At 44.8% G+C, this 15,876-nt stretch overlaps 1 protein-coding gene across 1 annotated transcript in view; it reads left to right on the top strand.

Moving 5' to 3' along the window:
• The first annotated feature begins 306 nt into the window (after positions 1 to 306).
• The window catches only part of MXRA8 (matrix remodeling associated 8), a 36,545-nt gene continuing 20,975 nt past the window's right edge, over positions 307 to 15,876 (top strand). Inside the window, exons 1-2 of the mRNA XM_042479638.1 lie at positions 307 to 424; positions 644 to 706. Of these exons, the coding sequence (XP_042335572.1) occupies positions 655 to 706 (52 nt within the window). The 5' untranslated portion in view covers positions 307 to 424; positions 644 to 654. The remainder of the gene's footprint in view (positions 425 to 643; positions 707 to 15,876) is intronic.

Genomic DNA, 15,876 nt, shown 5'->3' with positions numbered 1-15,876 from the left:
GGAGAGGTCATTGGGCGTGGACAGCAACCCCAGTGACCCCACTGCTTCCCTAAACTGCAAACCCCAGGATTCCTTGGGTTAGAACCATCTCCATCAAAGTAGGGTTTTTTTGAGCTGCCTCAGTGGTTCCCAAACTCTGGCCTTCCAGGGCTGTTGGACTTCAGCTCCCAGAATCCCAGGCCATTAGCTAAGAGGGCTGAGGCTTCAGGAGTTGAAGTCCAAAAACAGCTCAGTCTCCGCGGGTGCTGCTATTCCACGAGCCGCCGCCAGAGGGAGGCATCGCTCAAAGAAAAGATCGGGGGAACTTCCTGTCGGCGGAACCAAAGGAGGGGCCTCTCGTTGTCCGGAGGGACGCTGAGGCGGCGGACCATTGTGCTGAACCGGAAGTTGCGTCTTACTCATCACTTTGGCCTTCAGAGGAATGGTAAGTGGCTGCGTAAAAGGTACTTAAGCCAAAGTGAGTGTGGCATTTTCAAGGCAGTTGGTCTGGACTTTTGACTCCATTGAATGTTTGAGTGGGTTGTGGGTCCCAGTGATGCCTAGTTCCCAATGCTATAGAGGGGGAAGCAGCTTGGAAGGACTGGGAGTGGAGCCTTACTACAGCCCCTGTGTTTTTACACCTCTTTCCATCCATGTCTCATAGATCGGTCCAATATGCTGATATCACGGCTGGCGCTTCAGATCGCACGAGTTGCACGAGGTACAGGTAAGTGCAGGAATACATGGGACACAGGACACTGGCTTAGGATCATAGAGATGGAAGAGATTGCAAGGGCCCTGATCCAGCCCAACGCCATTCTGCCATGCAGGAACTCTCAATCGTAGAACCAGAGAGTTGGAAGAGACCCCAAGAAGACCACTAATCCAGTCAGACCCCCTTCTGCCATGCAGGAACTCTCCATCAAAGCATCCCCATTTTGACAGATGGCCATCCAGCCTCGGTTTAAAGACCTCCAAGGAAGGAGACTCCCCTACTCTCTGAGGGAGGATTGTGTTCCACTGTTAAACAGCCCTTACTATCACGATGCTCCTCCTAATATTGAGCTGGAATCTCTTTTCCTGGAGCTTGCATCCATTGTTCCTGGTCCTGTTCTCTGGAGCAGCAGAAAACAAGTTTGCTCCCTCCTCAATATGACATCCCTTCAAATACTTAAACAGGGCTGTCATATCACCTCTTAACCTTCTCTTCTCTAGGCTAAACATCCCCAGCTCCCTAAGGCATGGTTTCCAGACCCTTCACCATGTTAGTCTCCTTCCTTTGGACACATGGCTCCAGTTTCTCCACATCCTTTTTGAATTGTGGTGCCCAGAACTGGACACAGTATTCCAGGTGGGGCCTGACCAGAGCAGAATAGAGTGGGACTATTACTTCCCTTGAGCGAGACACTATACTCCTCTTAATGCAGATGCAACAGCTAACAAGGCCAATGTGACTTATGGTAGCTTAGGTGTGCTCTGACTGGTAGCAGTTCTCCAGGGTCTCTGGTGCAAATCTTCCCCATCACTTACCACCCAGTTCTTTTAATTGGAGATGCCAGGGATTGAACATGGGACTTTCTGCATGCAGAGCGAGCCTTTTGTCAGTGAACTACATCCTTCCCTAAATCCCAGGTACTATGAGGTTACTACAGTAGAAACAACGGTGTGATTGTATGTATAATACAGATTTTAACTGGCCTCATAGATCTTTAATAACAACATGATGTGCGGACAACCGTTAGCATTCGTGCTTGTTTCCATGGTATGAAACCTGTCACTGCTAACTTCCTCAGTTCAGACACAGCAAGTTTTTGTGGGTGGCAAGGTGTGTATATGTATATGTATTGATATTTGTATATGTCCTTGTGTATATACAAGTGGATGTACATATGTGTGTTGTGTCTCTGCATAGGTATAGATGTAATGGAGTTTTGTGGATCTCTCTGTACCCTTAGAGAACTTGCCTGTCATAATAATAACCTCTTTTTTTCTGTCCATGTGCCCTAATGGTGGTACAAATACCACTGGTGAGTATCAATACTACCGGTTGCTGCTGAGGCCATAAGCGGTAGAGAAGGTAACAATCAGACGCCATAGAATCATGGAGTTGGAAGAGACGGCAAGGGCCATGATCCAGTCCAACCCCATTTTGCCATGCAGGAACTCTCAGTCGAAGCATCCCCATTGACAGATGGCCATCCAGCCTCTGCTTAAAGACCTCCAAGGAGGGAGACTCCACTAACCCTAACCCTTTCATGTCTGGCTGCATTCCAAGCTATATTCCAACTATCTACAACTGTCCCTCCGTTATGTTTCAGTCTAGATTTGTGACCGGCTGAGCTACTGCGTGTCATGGAAATGTGAAGGGCTTTGGGGACCAGGCAGTTTAAACCAGGAGTGTGGAACTCTTGGCACAGTAAGAGTTATCCAATTTTGACACACAGACCCCATAGCCATGCTAGATGAAGCTGATTGGAGTTAAAGTCCAAAACCTTTGGAGGGCTGAAGGCTCTCTCCTTTCCGGCCGAACCCTAGCCAGAAAAAGGAAGGCATTTCAAATGCCCCTAAATTCAACTCAGCAGACTTGGGATATTATGCTGTTTGGGAGACAGATGCAGAACATCTGGCCCTCCAGATGGTTTGCTTTCCAACTCCCATTAGCACCAACCATAATCCTTCAGTAAGGGATTGATCGAGTTAATTCAAAGGTATCTAGGAGGCCAAACATTCTGAAGCTGTGATGTGGGTCAATGCAGTAGACATTCTGCAGAAGGAATGCATAGACATCTGCGGTTACTCTTTGTACTTCTTACAGTTGCTATTATTGTGATGATTTATGGGAGCCAGTGTGGTGTAATGTGCCATGAAAGCTTATGTAGTGACCTTAATAAGTCATACTATTTCACCCTTGGAAGAAAGGAATGGTAAATCTCCTCAGAATCAATATTGCCAAGAAAACCTGTATGATAGGGTCACCAGTTGATTGGCTTCACATAATGACAGCAGTAACAACAGCAATTATTTGGTTGAGTGGGTTGTGGATCCCAGTGATATATAGTTGAGGATCCTAGTGGGTTGTGGATCCCAGTGATGTATGTATACATCCCAGTGATGTATATTTGGTTGAGTGGGGTTGTGGATCCCAGTGATGTATGATTGTGGATCCTAGTGGGTTGTGGATCCCAGTGATGTATGTATACATCCCAAAGTGTTATAGGGGAAACCACCCATCTTTAAGGTACAGCAAGACTCTCTTGCTCTATTTTTTTGCCGCAAATCGATAAAGCGCCATGAATTCACAGACTTTAATCTCGCTTCTTCACAGAACGTTTGGTATCAAGATCAGTTGCTTCCTTTCCGATTCCTCGACCAGCGGTTTCTGCACATTATAGCACACATCCCTCCAGTAAAAATGGAGCTCACTCCCCACAGTGGTACACACTGGATCCTGAACTGGAAGAAATGCTAGTGCCCCGCAAGATGTCCATCTCCCCCTTGGAAAGCTGGCTTACGGTCCGGTATATACTCCCAAACAATGTGGGCTTCGTCAACGTGCACGAGAGGCTCGGTTACGAACCTGCGCAAGAGTACATCCTCCCGCCGTGTTCTCGGGGGACAGAGGAGGATGAAGAGGTGGCGGAGATTGGGGACGATGCACTAAAGTGGCACACAATGGAATGCAAGAAGATCCTGAAGATCAGGAGACGGAAAATGAATAGGCACAAGTACAAGAAGCTAATGAAACGGACAAAGTTTTTGCGGAAGAAGATTAAGGAAGGCAGACGGAAGAGAAAACAGGTGAGTCAGAAACAAGGTACCTAGTAAAGACTGAAAACTTTGGTTCGGTTTCTCTTAGACGAGGCAAATAGCAGAGACCACCTAAATAGGAACAAAAGGAGATCTGTCTTCAAGTGTACAGTGAATGGCTGTTTTTATTTGGGGGGAAACCCAAGGCTTTTTTGCCTGTGCATTTATTTCCATGGTCTTCTCTGGGGGATATAGGAAAACAAATATAAATATAAATGTAAAATTAAATATTAAGACAGCCCATAGTTATATAACAATATCTATATAAAATATGATACATTTTAATTTTTGTCTATTGCATAAAGCCTATACATACGAATATGAAACCTAACTGCAGACATTCCTGGAGCTGAAATTCTCCTTCCATTTGTGGGACTGAAAATGTACAAGAGAACTAGGCTCAACGTTTTTTAAACTTAGCAGATGGTCAGGAAAAAGTAGGGTGATGGTGAAGAAAGGGGAGAGAGATAGCTTCGATGTTGATATTTGTGTTTCCTTCTCTTTTTATAGAAGAGGTTTGAACGTGACCTGGAACGGATCTGGAGGAGAGCTGGACTGAGGAAGCCCCCAGAAGGATGGGTAGTTCCCAAGATATATCTCAAGAATGTAAAGTCTGATTGACGTTGTTTTGGGGGGGATTTGGTTGTTTATAATTAAAGAATATTTAAACAGAAGAACGGTTTCTTCCACCTTCTCTCCCCTGGCAATGGTAAAACACTTACATAATCCCTTTAAAGTGAATCTTGTTTGCTTGACAATCTTATCAGCAGTATTATAGAATCATAGAGTTGGGAGAGACCGCAAGGGCCATCCAGTCCAACCCCATTCTGCCATGCAGGAAATCTCAAACAAAGCATACACAACAGATGGCCATCCAGCCTTTGTTTAAAGATCTCCAAAGGAAAGAGACTCCACTACACTCCAAGGGAGTGTGTTCCACTGTCGAACAGCCCTTACTCTCAGGAAGTTCTTCCTAATGTTGAGGTGGAATCTCTTTTCCTGGAGCTTGCATCCATTGCTGTGTTTCCTATTCTCTGGAGCAGCAGAAAACAAGCTTGCTCCCTCCTCAATATGACACCCCTTCCAAGTATTTAAACAGGGCTATCATATCACCTCTTAACCTTCTCTTCTCCAGGCTAAACATCCCCAGCTCTCTAAGTCTTCTGCCTGGGCAGCTCTTTCAGAATTCACTGCCGAGGCACATGGGATGGTGCTTCTTTCAGGATCTTTCTAAGCCCTCGAAGGACCTTATCACATGTAGGTCCTATGTGCTTCCATCCCCAAAATGGTTAAAGTGGTGGCATCCCAGAAAAGCAATCCCATTTGCTATTGGTTATCACACACAGAGCGCAACCAGGGGTTAAAAGCACATTAAAGTGGGCCTAAAGCGAATTTGGCTATCAAAAGGAAAGAAATCCTCATTACCTGCTTAGAAATACCTTTTCTGAGCATGCTCAAAACTGTCATTTCAATAAGTGGGCGCGCACACACACACACTCCAGGGAGGGGAGGGGAGGGGATATGGGAGGGGGGGAATCCTCTTTGCTACAGAAGCCCCAAAAGGTGTTTCAGAGGCAGAATGAGGCTGCCCTTTGCAAACTCCTAAAACCACACACAAACACACACACACACACAAGAGAGAGAGAAAAGAGGAGGTTGGGTCCATAAACCTGCCTGCTTCCATACCCTCCTTTTCCAAGACATGTCCTCCATCCCCCCCCACTCTCCAGGAGTCTCTCCCAGGGACAGCAAGGCAGCTTGAGAAAGCAGGAATCCGGATGCATTTGGACCCTTGGTTTTTCACACAGCAGCCATTACATGAAAGGAGTCAATTTGCAAGCAAACTGGAAATGTGAATCCAGTAGTTTTGCGAATTTGCTTATTTCCTAATTGACTTCACATTCACCCTGGATTCTCTTCTGATTGCCTGCAGCGTCATGTGGAAAGCAGCTGCGAATTCGTCCCTGAGCCCTGGATGAGCCTGCATTGGCCCCGCTTTAAACGTCCAAGTCTTCCCCGTGTGATAACATCCAAAGTGCATTGATCCATAAATAAGTTGACCCATGAGTTTAGGGTCGATTTCTGGATGTAAATTGTTGGACTTATAGTGGAGTATATATGGTACCTCTATTGAGGTTGACTGATGCCTCTATAGGGGTTCGTTGGCTGCCCACATCCATGTCTCCCATGTTCTTGGGGCATAGGAAGGATCCTTGGTCTTGTGCCACAGGTCTCACTCTCCCCTTCCCCTGGCATTGCTGGAGGCCCAGGCTATCCATGCCATCAGTGTGGCCAGCAGGGCACTCTTTAAACAGAGGCTGGGTGGCACCATCTTGGGGTTCTTTGATTGTGAATTCCTGCATGGCAGGGGTTGGACTAGATAGCCCTTGGGGTCTTTTCCAGCTCTAGGATTCAATGATTCTATGAAATCATGAGCTCTCTTCCTCTGACGCCAGATGTGCCAGCAGGTCCCTTGTGTGCCTAATTCTGTTCCCTGAGGTGACTGACCACATCTGTGGCATCTCTCCACTATCACTCCATCCTCTTTCAGAGGTCTGCCAGGCAGACTGCTAGGGGAAGGGTGGCAGTATAGGTCTGCAGGGGGGATTGTAAGCAAGGCAGGGTTAAGGGTACAGATTTCTCACTAAATCACACACCCCTCCATGCACTGTCCCTGTTGCCCCAAACACGTGCCATTTTACAAACTGCTGATGAACCAGCAGGGGATGCTCAGCTGTCAAGAATCAATGTTTAAACTTATGTTACCATGAAGAGATCCAGCTGAAACTGAACTTGGAAGAAATTAGTTGGCATGGTGCAGACAGCCCCAAAAGGGCAGCCTGCAGCCATCTGTGTTTGCACTGGATTGGGCCAGGGCAACCTCACTGGCAGCCCATGCGGCCCCAATCCAGTGTTTTTCCAGGCCAAAGTGGCAAAATGCCACTTCTCTTTGGCCTGGAAAAGGGGTGCCCTGGCGCCTTAGGCATCCAGTGCACCCCTGCTTCATGCCTGCTCCCTAAGTGAGAGTGGTGGAGTCTCCTTCTTTGGAGGTCTTTAAAGAGAGGCTGGGTGGCCATCTCTCAGGGTTCTTTTGATTGTGAATTCCTGCATGGCAGAATGGGGTTGGACTGGATGGTCCTTGTAGTCTCTTCCAGCTCTAGGATACTATGAAATCTATAAGAGAATGGTTTGTTGAAGAAACATAATATGGGAGGAGAACTGCTAAATTGTAGACTGGTGCACTGGGAATGGATCAGATGGGACCGCTGGACCATGATTTGCCCTATTTTATTTAGGGATTTCTTAGAGGAAAAAACTCTTGACATGAGAAGCTGACTGTTAACATTATGCATATTTAATCCGTTTTGAGATGCATACATTCCATCTGGCGATTAAAATGACTAGCCTAACCTTCCTTCTTTTGTCTCCTCCTAATCCAGTTTTGCTTTTGTGTCATGTCTTTTAGTTTGTAAGCCTGAGGGCAGTGAGTGTCTCAATACTGATCTATGTAAAATGTTTAGGGAGCCCTTGATTCAGCACGGCTCTGCATAGCATCATACTTCTACCATGTACATACTCTGACATGGGCATGCTGTGCCTCATGCGGAGCCAGCAGAATCGAAGTGCTTGGCTGTGTCCCCTTAGCCAAATGTTGAATGGTTGCAACCATGCTGAGACTTCCAGGGGACTCTGGTGAATCTCAGTACTGATGTATCATAATAATTTTGCATCTGGCTGCATGGACATTGCTAGTTGCTTCTTCATTCCTGCCTGCTCCCTAAGAAACAGAACGGTTGTATGTGGAAGCTACAGAAGCTGTGGCAGGTCTGGGGAAAGCTTTGAATATTGCAGAGAGAGGAAGGGCACTAAAAAAGACATATGCCTATGTAAAGGAAACTTAGGCATGTGTATGTCATCAACAAGATACCATCATGCATGCATGCATGCGTGTGTGTGTGTGTGTGTATAAATCAACAGATAAAATCAACCAATTTTAAATATCAAGGTTTAATAGAAACAAGGTCTATCCTATGTCACGTTGTGTCGGTTGCACTGCTCAAGTGATAAATCCCATTGAACAGGGCACCAAGAGCAGAGCACACAAGCCTGTCTGTCTGCTGTATGTATACCTTGGCCAGCTCTTTCACTTATGATCTCATATGTGTTTGGATAGCAGGTTATTCCTAAACTGGTAAACGGAGCTGGAATAAAAGGAGCGACTACCTCCAACTTCTCTGTGTTGGCAGGTTTGCAGGTCTGGAAAGTTTTAGCAGGGGATGGTGGGCCAAAAAGTCAGGTGGAAGGGGTTAACATTGGGCATGTGGAATATATTTGGCTTCCTCTTTGTTAATGCCAGGCCTGGCTAGAGAAATGGTTATGTAGTGGGGTACTTTTCCCATTGCTCTTACCTGCTCTGGGTTTTCCAGCTTCCCTCACTTTCTGTCCTGCCACCCTTTTTACAGGCATCTTTTGAACAAAGCAGCTTTTCAACCGAATCAGACAGGTTAGCCCTCTTTCCATAGATCAGCCAGACCCTGCCTGCAAACTTGTGAGCTCCCCAGGAGTTTCATCTGCTGCCCGGTAATCTGGATGGGAACAAAAGGGGCCTTTACATTTGATATCTGAAAGAATTTACTCTTAAAACACATACACACGCCACTGCTTACCTGTCAGCAACTCAAGGTTTAACAGTGGGGCAATGAGTTTCTCTTATTTGACGTCAGTACTGTGCGGACTTTGGCTTGGTAGCCAGGGTTCCCTACCAGTCAAGCAGTTAGACCAAATTTATACATGGGCCTAAACAGACCGGTGATAAACGCTGGCATCTGGGCAGAGTGGGGGTGTGGTGACCGCACACGTTTTGGTGCAGTGCTTACATGCGCTGTGCCAAAGAGTCACAGAATACTCACAGCTAATGCACCATTTCCGTGGTGCAAAAACAAGCTTCTTTTTGCAGCGTCTTTATATCTCTATAGCAGCATCTACATGGCAAATATGTCAAAGGAGGCCTAGAGAAACACACATTTTGACAACTATTCACTTCTACCGCATGAACAAAAGTTAGGGGAATTATTCTTTGTGGACTTTAGCTCCCAAAATGTCCCCAACCAAACTGGTCAGTGGAATTCTGGAAGGGGTTGTCCAAAAAGTAACTTTCTCAAACTTTAGAAAGGGCTTTGGGCATGAGTTCCCATCTTTGCCTTAGCCAGCCCTATGTCTTGAGCCAGTCCTGATGAAAAACAGGTTGTGTTTGCAACTCCAAACTTGTCTAATCCCCTCCAAATCTTTCCCATCTCTCCAAGCCTGTGAGACAACTCCTCCAAACTCTTAATAGATATCTTTGCAGGAATGGAATGACCCAGTAGAATAAACAGCTTTGAGATCTCAGCAAGAGATCTCAGGGATGGGAGTAGTTTTTTGTATGTTTCTTTTAACTTTGGCCCAACTTTTGGACCTGGACAGCAGCCTCTTTCCAGCAAAGAGAGCTGAATAAAGAGGAAATAATCAGTTCAGTATGTCCATGTATTTGAGGATAGGGGCTTGGTGTGCAACAAGTCAAAAGCCAGTACACTCACTGATGATACAGATGTGGTTTCAAGGCCTCTTGCTTGCAATTTCCTTGAGCATCTCTGAGTCAAATCCCTTTCCTTTCCTGCCTGTGTGATTTCATCGCAGCAAAGCTGCAAGATGTGCCAACTCAGTGCTCAAGTGGGAATTCTTTCTTCAGAGCTACTTAGGTTAAAAAATAGGCCCAGTTGTACTTGTGTCTCTCTAGGAGCAAGGCTAGAAGACGGCTCTGCTGAGTTGAGCTTTGCAAGAACTGAACCCCAGAGTATTCGGGGACATGACTCAAACTTCAGAGCTGTCAGAGGCAGGTCTAGAATCAAAGCCAAGCCAGAGTAAGAATGGGTGAGAATTTGCTATGCTCCAATTACAAATGGTTTATTTTAGTTAGCAACTAGAACAGACAGGCCAAAATAAAGCTGCTTCAGGTCACTTTGGAAGTGTGCTGTTTAAATGACACATGCATCTTAAGAGGCCAGAAGTTGCACCAAAGCTGCACTCCATTCCTTACGACATGGCTTCTGACCTCTTAGGACACATGCATCATTTAAAGAGCATGCCATTACTGGACTGGAGCATGGCTATGGCACGGCTTCTGGCCTCTTAGGATGTATGCGTCATTTCTTCCAAAGCGACCCGAAGCAGCTTTACTTTGGCCTGTCCGTTCGGGCCCAATGTGTAGCAATTATGGATTACAACATTCCCTAAAATCTTGCTCAGTTATTTCTTGTCATGGCTGTTCCTGAATTCAGATACACTCCAGTACCTGAGAAAGTGAACACACTCCATCCCCACTTGTCTAAATTTGGCACTGGGGTTGTTTGACTGACAGAAGTATAAATAGACCTTTTTTTTTCCTTTACTCCAAAATTATGTTTTGTCAGCTCTCCTTCTTTTTATAAAGCAAAGTGGTTTGGAAAGCCCTGGCAAGTGTTAAAAAATGACACGTCTGGGGACATGGTGTGTCTGTGATCAGGAGAGATAATAATATGCAAGCTCTCTGTCATTGTGGTGTTTTCTGCTCTACTGGATCTGTGGTTTGGGGCGGTGATTAGTAATTCGGGAAGGGGATAAATGCCCTCCTTTGAAGAAGGTGGCACCCCACTGTGGTTTGTAGTTAAACTGGGCCGAGATGTTCAAAGTGTGAGGGCCTTTCGTTAGCAATGGCATTTTCCTACCAGAACCATGTGGCTTTTGAGAAGATTTTTCCAACTTGGCACCCTATGGATTTGCTGGACAGGATAAAACCTGTGGCCCAACGTATCTAGCGAGCATGAGGTTGGAGTGCCCTCTTAAAAAACCCCAAATTGAAGCTATTTTGCCACTCTGGGTTGAAATCCACTCTGTCACTTGGTTTTCAAATGTGACATAGTTCTAGGAGAGTTTATTCAAATCAAGCCACTACTAAGGAGTTTATCAGACAAGGGGAATTGGAAGTATAATCCGATGGCAATCTGAATGCAATCATGGGGTTTAACATTATTGCATGATAGACTGCCACATGCAAATTGCATGCTATTTTCAGGCAATCGGAAGCCAGTTCGAATGCAATGCGCATACATGTAATTGCACTAAGCTAGTGACTTTAAGTGAATGCGTTCTGGCCCCACTTTCTTTTCATTCAGATTTAAGAGAAATTCCTCCCATTTGATAAACTCCTAAGGCTCCTATTAAATCCCTGGAGAGCCAGACTAAGCACCTGCCTTTGTGTAAGCCTCTATGTCTTCTTTAAACCAGTCTTATTTAAAAACGTGAGGACAAGAACTTTGTTTTATTTTGAATGAAAGGGCCATAGTTCGTTGGCATAATACGGCATAATGCGACAATTGTGTTTATACTCTTCCTATTAGTCTGATTTGGTATACAGTAACTTCTGATGCTGATAAACCTTTCAAGGGAAAAGTCATCTCTCCTCCTCAAAAAACTAGAAGGAAATAACAAAGAGATTGAATCAGCATCACACGATGCTTTAACCATCCAACTTGATCTCAAAAATCAATATGACAGCCAGCAAGTGACATTCCATACTTTATTACTCATCTCTGTTGGTCAGCGAGAGAAAGAACACTCTGGTAGTTGAGAGGATTGCATTGCGTTGATTTATTTTAAAGGCACCCACCTTTTCCAACAATTGGAGCCTAAGTAGCATATTTAGCAAATAAGGGCCTGTCTACACTGACCCAAAAAAAAAAGGTACCGACTTTGCAGTTGCCACAAGCTGGGCACACAATGTTCCTGACAATTTGCAAGGAAGTCACTATGAATTTGTAAGAAATGCAGTTAAGAGGGTTTTAATTTGATTTCTATAGGATGGGTGCAACTGGTTGGGTCTGGCAAGTCTGCTGGGTATCGACATGTTTCTCTGCATCAGTAGATGCCCCTTGTGGTCTCTTCCAACTCTATGATTCTATGATCAGTGTATAGTCAGATCGAGCTACTCCTTTCCTAAGTGTCATGCTTGTTTTGACTCTATTCTTCACCCTCTGATCCTCCCCCCATTAGCCTTAATAAATAATAATAATTTAATAATAATTTGTTTTATTTATATACCACTATTCCAAAGATCATAGCGGTGAACAGCAAGTAAGCTAATTATTTTTTCTTTAACAAATGGAGTATGCGCAATTCTTCCCCACCATCCTCTATCATTTGCTGGCTCAGTCAAAGCTAACAAAATGAATTTCAACACAGAGAAATGCAAGGTACTGCACTTAGGGCGGAAAAATGAAATGCACAGATATAGGATGGGAGACCTGGCTGAATGAAACTACATGTGAAAGGGATTTAGGTGTCCAAGGAGACCACAAGTTGAACATGAGTCAACAGTGCGATGTGGCAGCTAAATAGGCCAATGCGATTTTAGGCTGCATCAATAGAAGTATAGTGTCTAGATCAAGGGAAATCATAGTGCCACTCTATTCTGCTCTGGTCAGGCCCCACCTGGAATATTGTGCCCAGTTCTGGGCATCACAATTCAAAAAGGACACTGAGAAACTGGAGCCATGTGTCCAAAGGAGGGTAACTAAAATGGTGAAGGGTTTTGAAACCATGACCTATGAGGATGACTTAGGGAGCTGGGGATGTTTACTCTAGCTAAGAGAAGGTTAAGAGGTGATATGATAGCCCTGTTTCAATATTTGAAGGGAGGTCATATTGAGGAGGGAGCAAGCTTGTTTTCTGATGCTCCAGAGACTAGGACCAGGAACAATGGATGCAAGTTATAGGAAAAGAGATTCCACCTCAACATTAGGAGGAACGTTCTGACAGTAAGGGCTGTTCGACAGTGGAACACACTCCTTCCTTGGAGTCTAGTGGAGTCTCCTTCCTTAGAGGTCTTTAAACAGAGGCTGGATGGCCATCTGTTGGGGATGCTTTGAGTGAGAGTTCCTGCATGGCAGAATGGGGTTGGACTGGATGGCCCTTGGGGTCTCTTCCAACTCTAGGATTCAATGAATGGTGCAGCTGCTTTTGACTGAACAGTTGTGAGAGAACTTCCTTTGTTTTTCTAGAATTTCGTCATCTTTCCCCAATGCTTTTCTAATTCACTGTGTGTTGTCTGTAGATTCATTTTACTTCGCTGTACCTTTGAACCTGGTCTGGCTAGGACTTGAGTGGATCAGTCCTCCTGAGCAACAACACAGGAGATGATCACCAGGGGGAAAAGGAACAGGATGTACCACACTTTCCTTATCCGTCTGCCCTTTCTCTCTAGCTAGTTGTGTGGATTATTACCAGAAACCTAGCAAGTAGATGACAGCAAGGAAAAGGAAGGAAGGCCAATAGAAGGAATCTTACTCAGGTGGTCCCCAAAACTTGCACACACACCCCCACAAAAAAAAACCTCTGCATTTCCTTGCAATGAGTTGCAACAGGAATCTAAAGCAAATAAGACCTCTCTTGCAACTTTCCTCCCTTCCTTGCTGATAGCTTGGAAATATTTTCACCCAAGAGGCATTTTTCTCTGAATCTTTAATTTTGTACAGACACACACCAGGAAAAAAAATGAGGGGTATGTAGGGAGAGAACACTTTCATGAACTAATCTGGATAGGTGGTTTTTATTTTAAACTTGTTTTCCTAGGCAAACCATCTGTTTTTCTAACCGGTTCCTATTAATGGTCTTGTGACGAAATCCAAGAATTCAGAAAAGAAAACTTGCCAAATGGGTAAAGCTCAAGTTGCATTTTGAATGCGCTCTTCCATCTTACAATGTGAAAAACGACTGCAGCCATAATTCTTCAGATGGGGGATAACAACCATAAATTAATAGGAATTCAAACATTGCAAAATGACCTTGGTCCCTTGGGATAGCCAGCCGCATGGGATATGCTTACACTACAAGTTTCAAACCTTCATCAACTGACTGCTTGTTTATGTCCAACAACATGTATTATAATATCACCGTGGAGTTTTTAAATGATTTCAAATGATGTCTTAATAATATAATTAACTTGATTGCTATTTTCACATGTATCATTGATTGTGTATTTATTTGAACATGTTTGAATTACATCCTGTTCCGGGGACAAAGACAACATAGACGTCACATCAAATTGTGTCACTCCTTTGGTCCATCCTAAACCAGAAGCCCTGGGAACCATTGGTCACTCAAAAGATGAGAAATCTCAATAGATTCACAAAACTACCTTTCTCAGACATTCGTTGGATAAAGCTAGGCAGTTGTGGAGTCAGGTGTGAATCATATCCAGAGGGATATCAAAGACAGTGAATGCAATGGTAATCTGAATTCAATATATGCCGTATGCGGAAAGGTGCGCCAAAAAGTGTCACCATGGTGGCAAGGGCACCTTTTTACCAGTCTTAAAAGGAGTGGTATTTTGCCGTTTCTTTTAGAGCCAGCATAGCGATGGTTCAGGGCTGCAGCGTGTTGTTGCTGCAGTCCTGGTTTGGCACTCAAAGGGTTGGCGGCAAGCACACAATCCCTCAATGGAGATTGTGGTGGAGTCTCCCTCCTTGGAGGTCTTTAAACAGAGGCTGGATGGCCATCTATTGGGGATGCTTTGATTGAGAGTTCCTGCATGGCAGAATGGGGTTGGACTGGATGGCCCTTGGGGTCCCTTCCAACTCTATGACTCTATGAAAGTGCTGAATGGCAGGCTTCAGATGATGGGGACCCTAAGATCGTGTTGAGTTGATGTGCCACATTTGGGTACAGTTGTGGGCCCCACAGGGAGGCAACTCTGGCTGCACTAAATGCTTAAAGCAGCCTGCCATAGTTATGGGACTGGACTTGCAGGTGCAGGGGTTGCCAACCCCCATAAAATTCACCCAGATGGATGGCACTTCACCGGGTAGCCAGTACCCACAGAGCCAAATGAAGCCCATCAGGTGCCAGTCTGCTAGAACCTCCTGTTAGTATCACAAGCTATTGAGAACATATCTACATTGAAAACGTCTAGCACAGCTGACACACAATCCACAACAGGCTTCTTGAGCCGAGAAGGCAGAAATGTAACCATAGCCACAATTACAGGCTTGCGAGACGTAACCTCCTATTATTCTCATGACTTCAGCAGTACCAGCATCTCTGGAGGACACCATGTTACAGCAGACTATGTTTTAATTACCGTCTACTACAACTCTCCACAAATTAAAATCTCAGGGCTCCATCTGCATGGATGCTTCACTACATGGACACGTTTCATAACAGAACTGACCCCCCAGATGTTTGTACATAGGGCTTAGAAGGAAATCTAGACTCAAAATCCCAGGGTCTAGGATAGTCCCATGTTCCAACCTAGCATGTTTGGTTTGTAACATGTTGCCTGATGAAGAAGCCAATGGAGCTTCAAAAGCTTGCAACAAGTATATTGTGCATTTCGGTTGGCCAATAAAGATATGTTTGGTGGATTAGTGTTCCATTCAGCCATGTAAGTAGTCTTTGGCAACGCTGGCCAGTAAAGGAGATGACCACTGCCCCTTACAGTTGGACATGACTTGACAGTCATGTCAAAGGGGAAACCTTTACCTTTTTATATCTATAACTGCAATGTTGTTTCCAGTTTAATCTTTGATGCATTGAAAAAGAAGGCCCTTTTAACCTTGCCATGTATCTGAGACCCTTCCCGAATAAGATTGCAATCCATGTCTGGACTTAAATCCAAAATGGTAGCCCCAAAACATCCAACAGCAGTGAAACAGTGTGCGGATTGGGTTCACAATGGAGCACTTATGGATTCCAGAGCTAGGCCTGGTGTTAATTCCACTTCTTCCTTTTATTCTCCTCCAGAGCCTTCTGGAAACCATAAGTGCTTGGTGCTATATTTCATATACCAGCTGCCTTTTCCTGGCTCTGTTGGACCTCTTGGTATCCAGGGCAGAGAGATGGAAGGGATGTCTTAGTAGAGAAATACTCAGTATGGAGAATGCGTCCCAGATATGGAACTGTTAATAGTGGGTTTGCAAACTTATTTCCGCCCCCCTATAACTTTCCCAAACGAGAGAATGAAACATGGCCAAGATAACACTTTTTGTCTTATCTGTCACTATTTTGGCCTGGATCTGA

Source organism: Sceloporus undulatus, chromosome 7 (assembly GCF_019175285.1).
Source record: "Sceloporus undulatus isolate JIND9_A2432 ecotype Alabama chromosome 7, SceUnd_v1.1, whole genome shotgun sequence".
Lineage (NCBI taxonomy): Eukaryota > Metazoa > Chordata > Lepidosauria > Squamata > Phrynosomatidae > Sceloporus > Sceloporus undulatus.
This window is presented reverse-complemented; position numbering and strand designations above follow the sequence as displayed.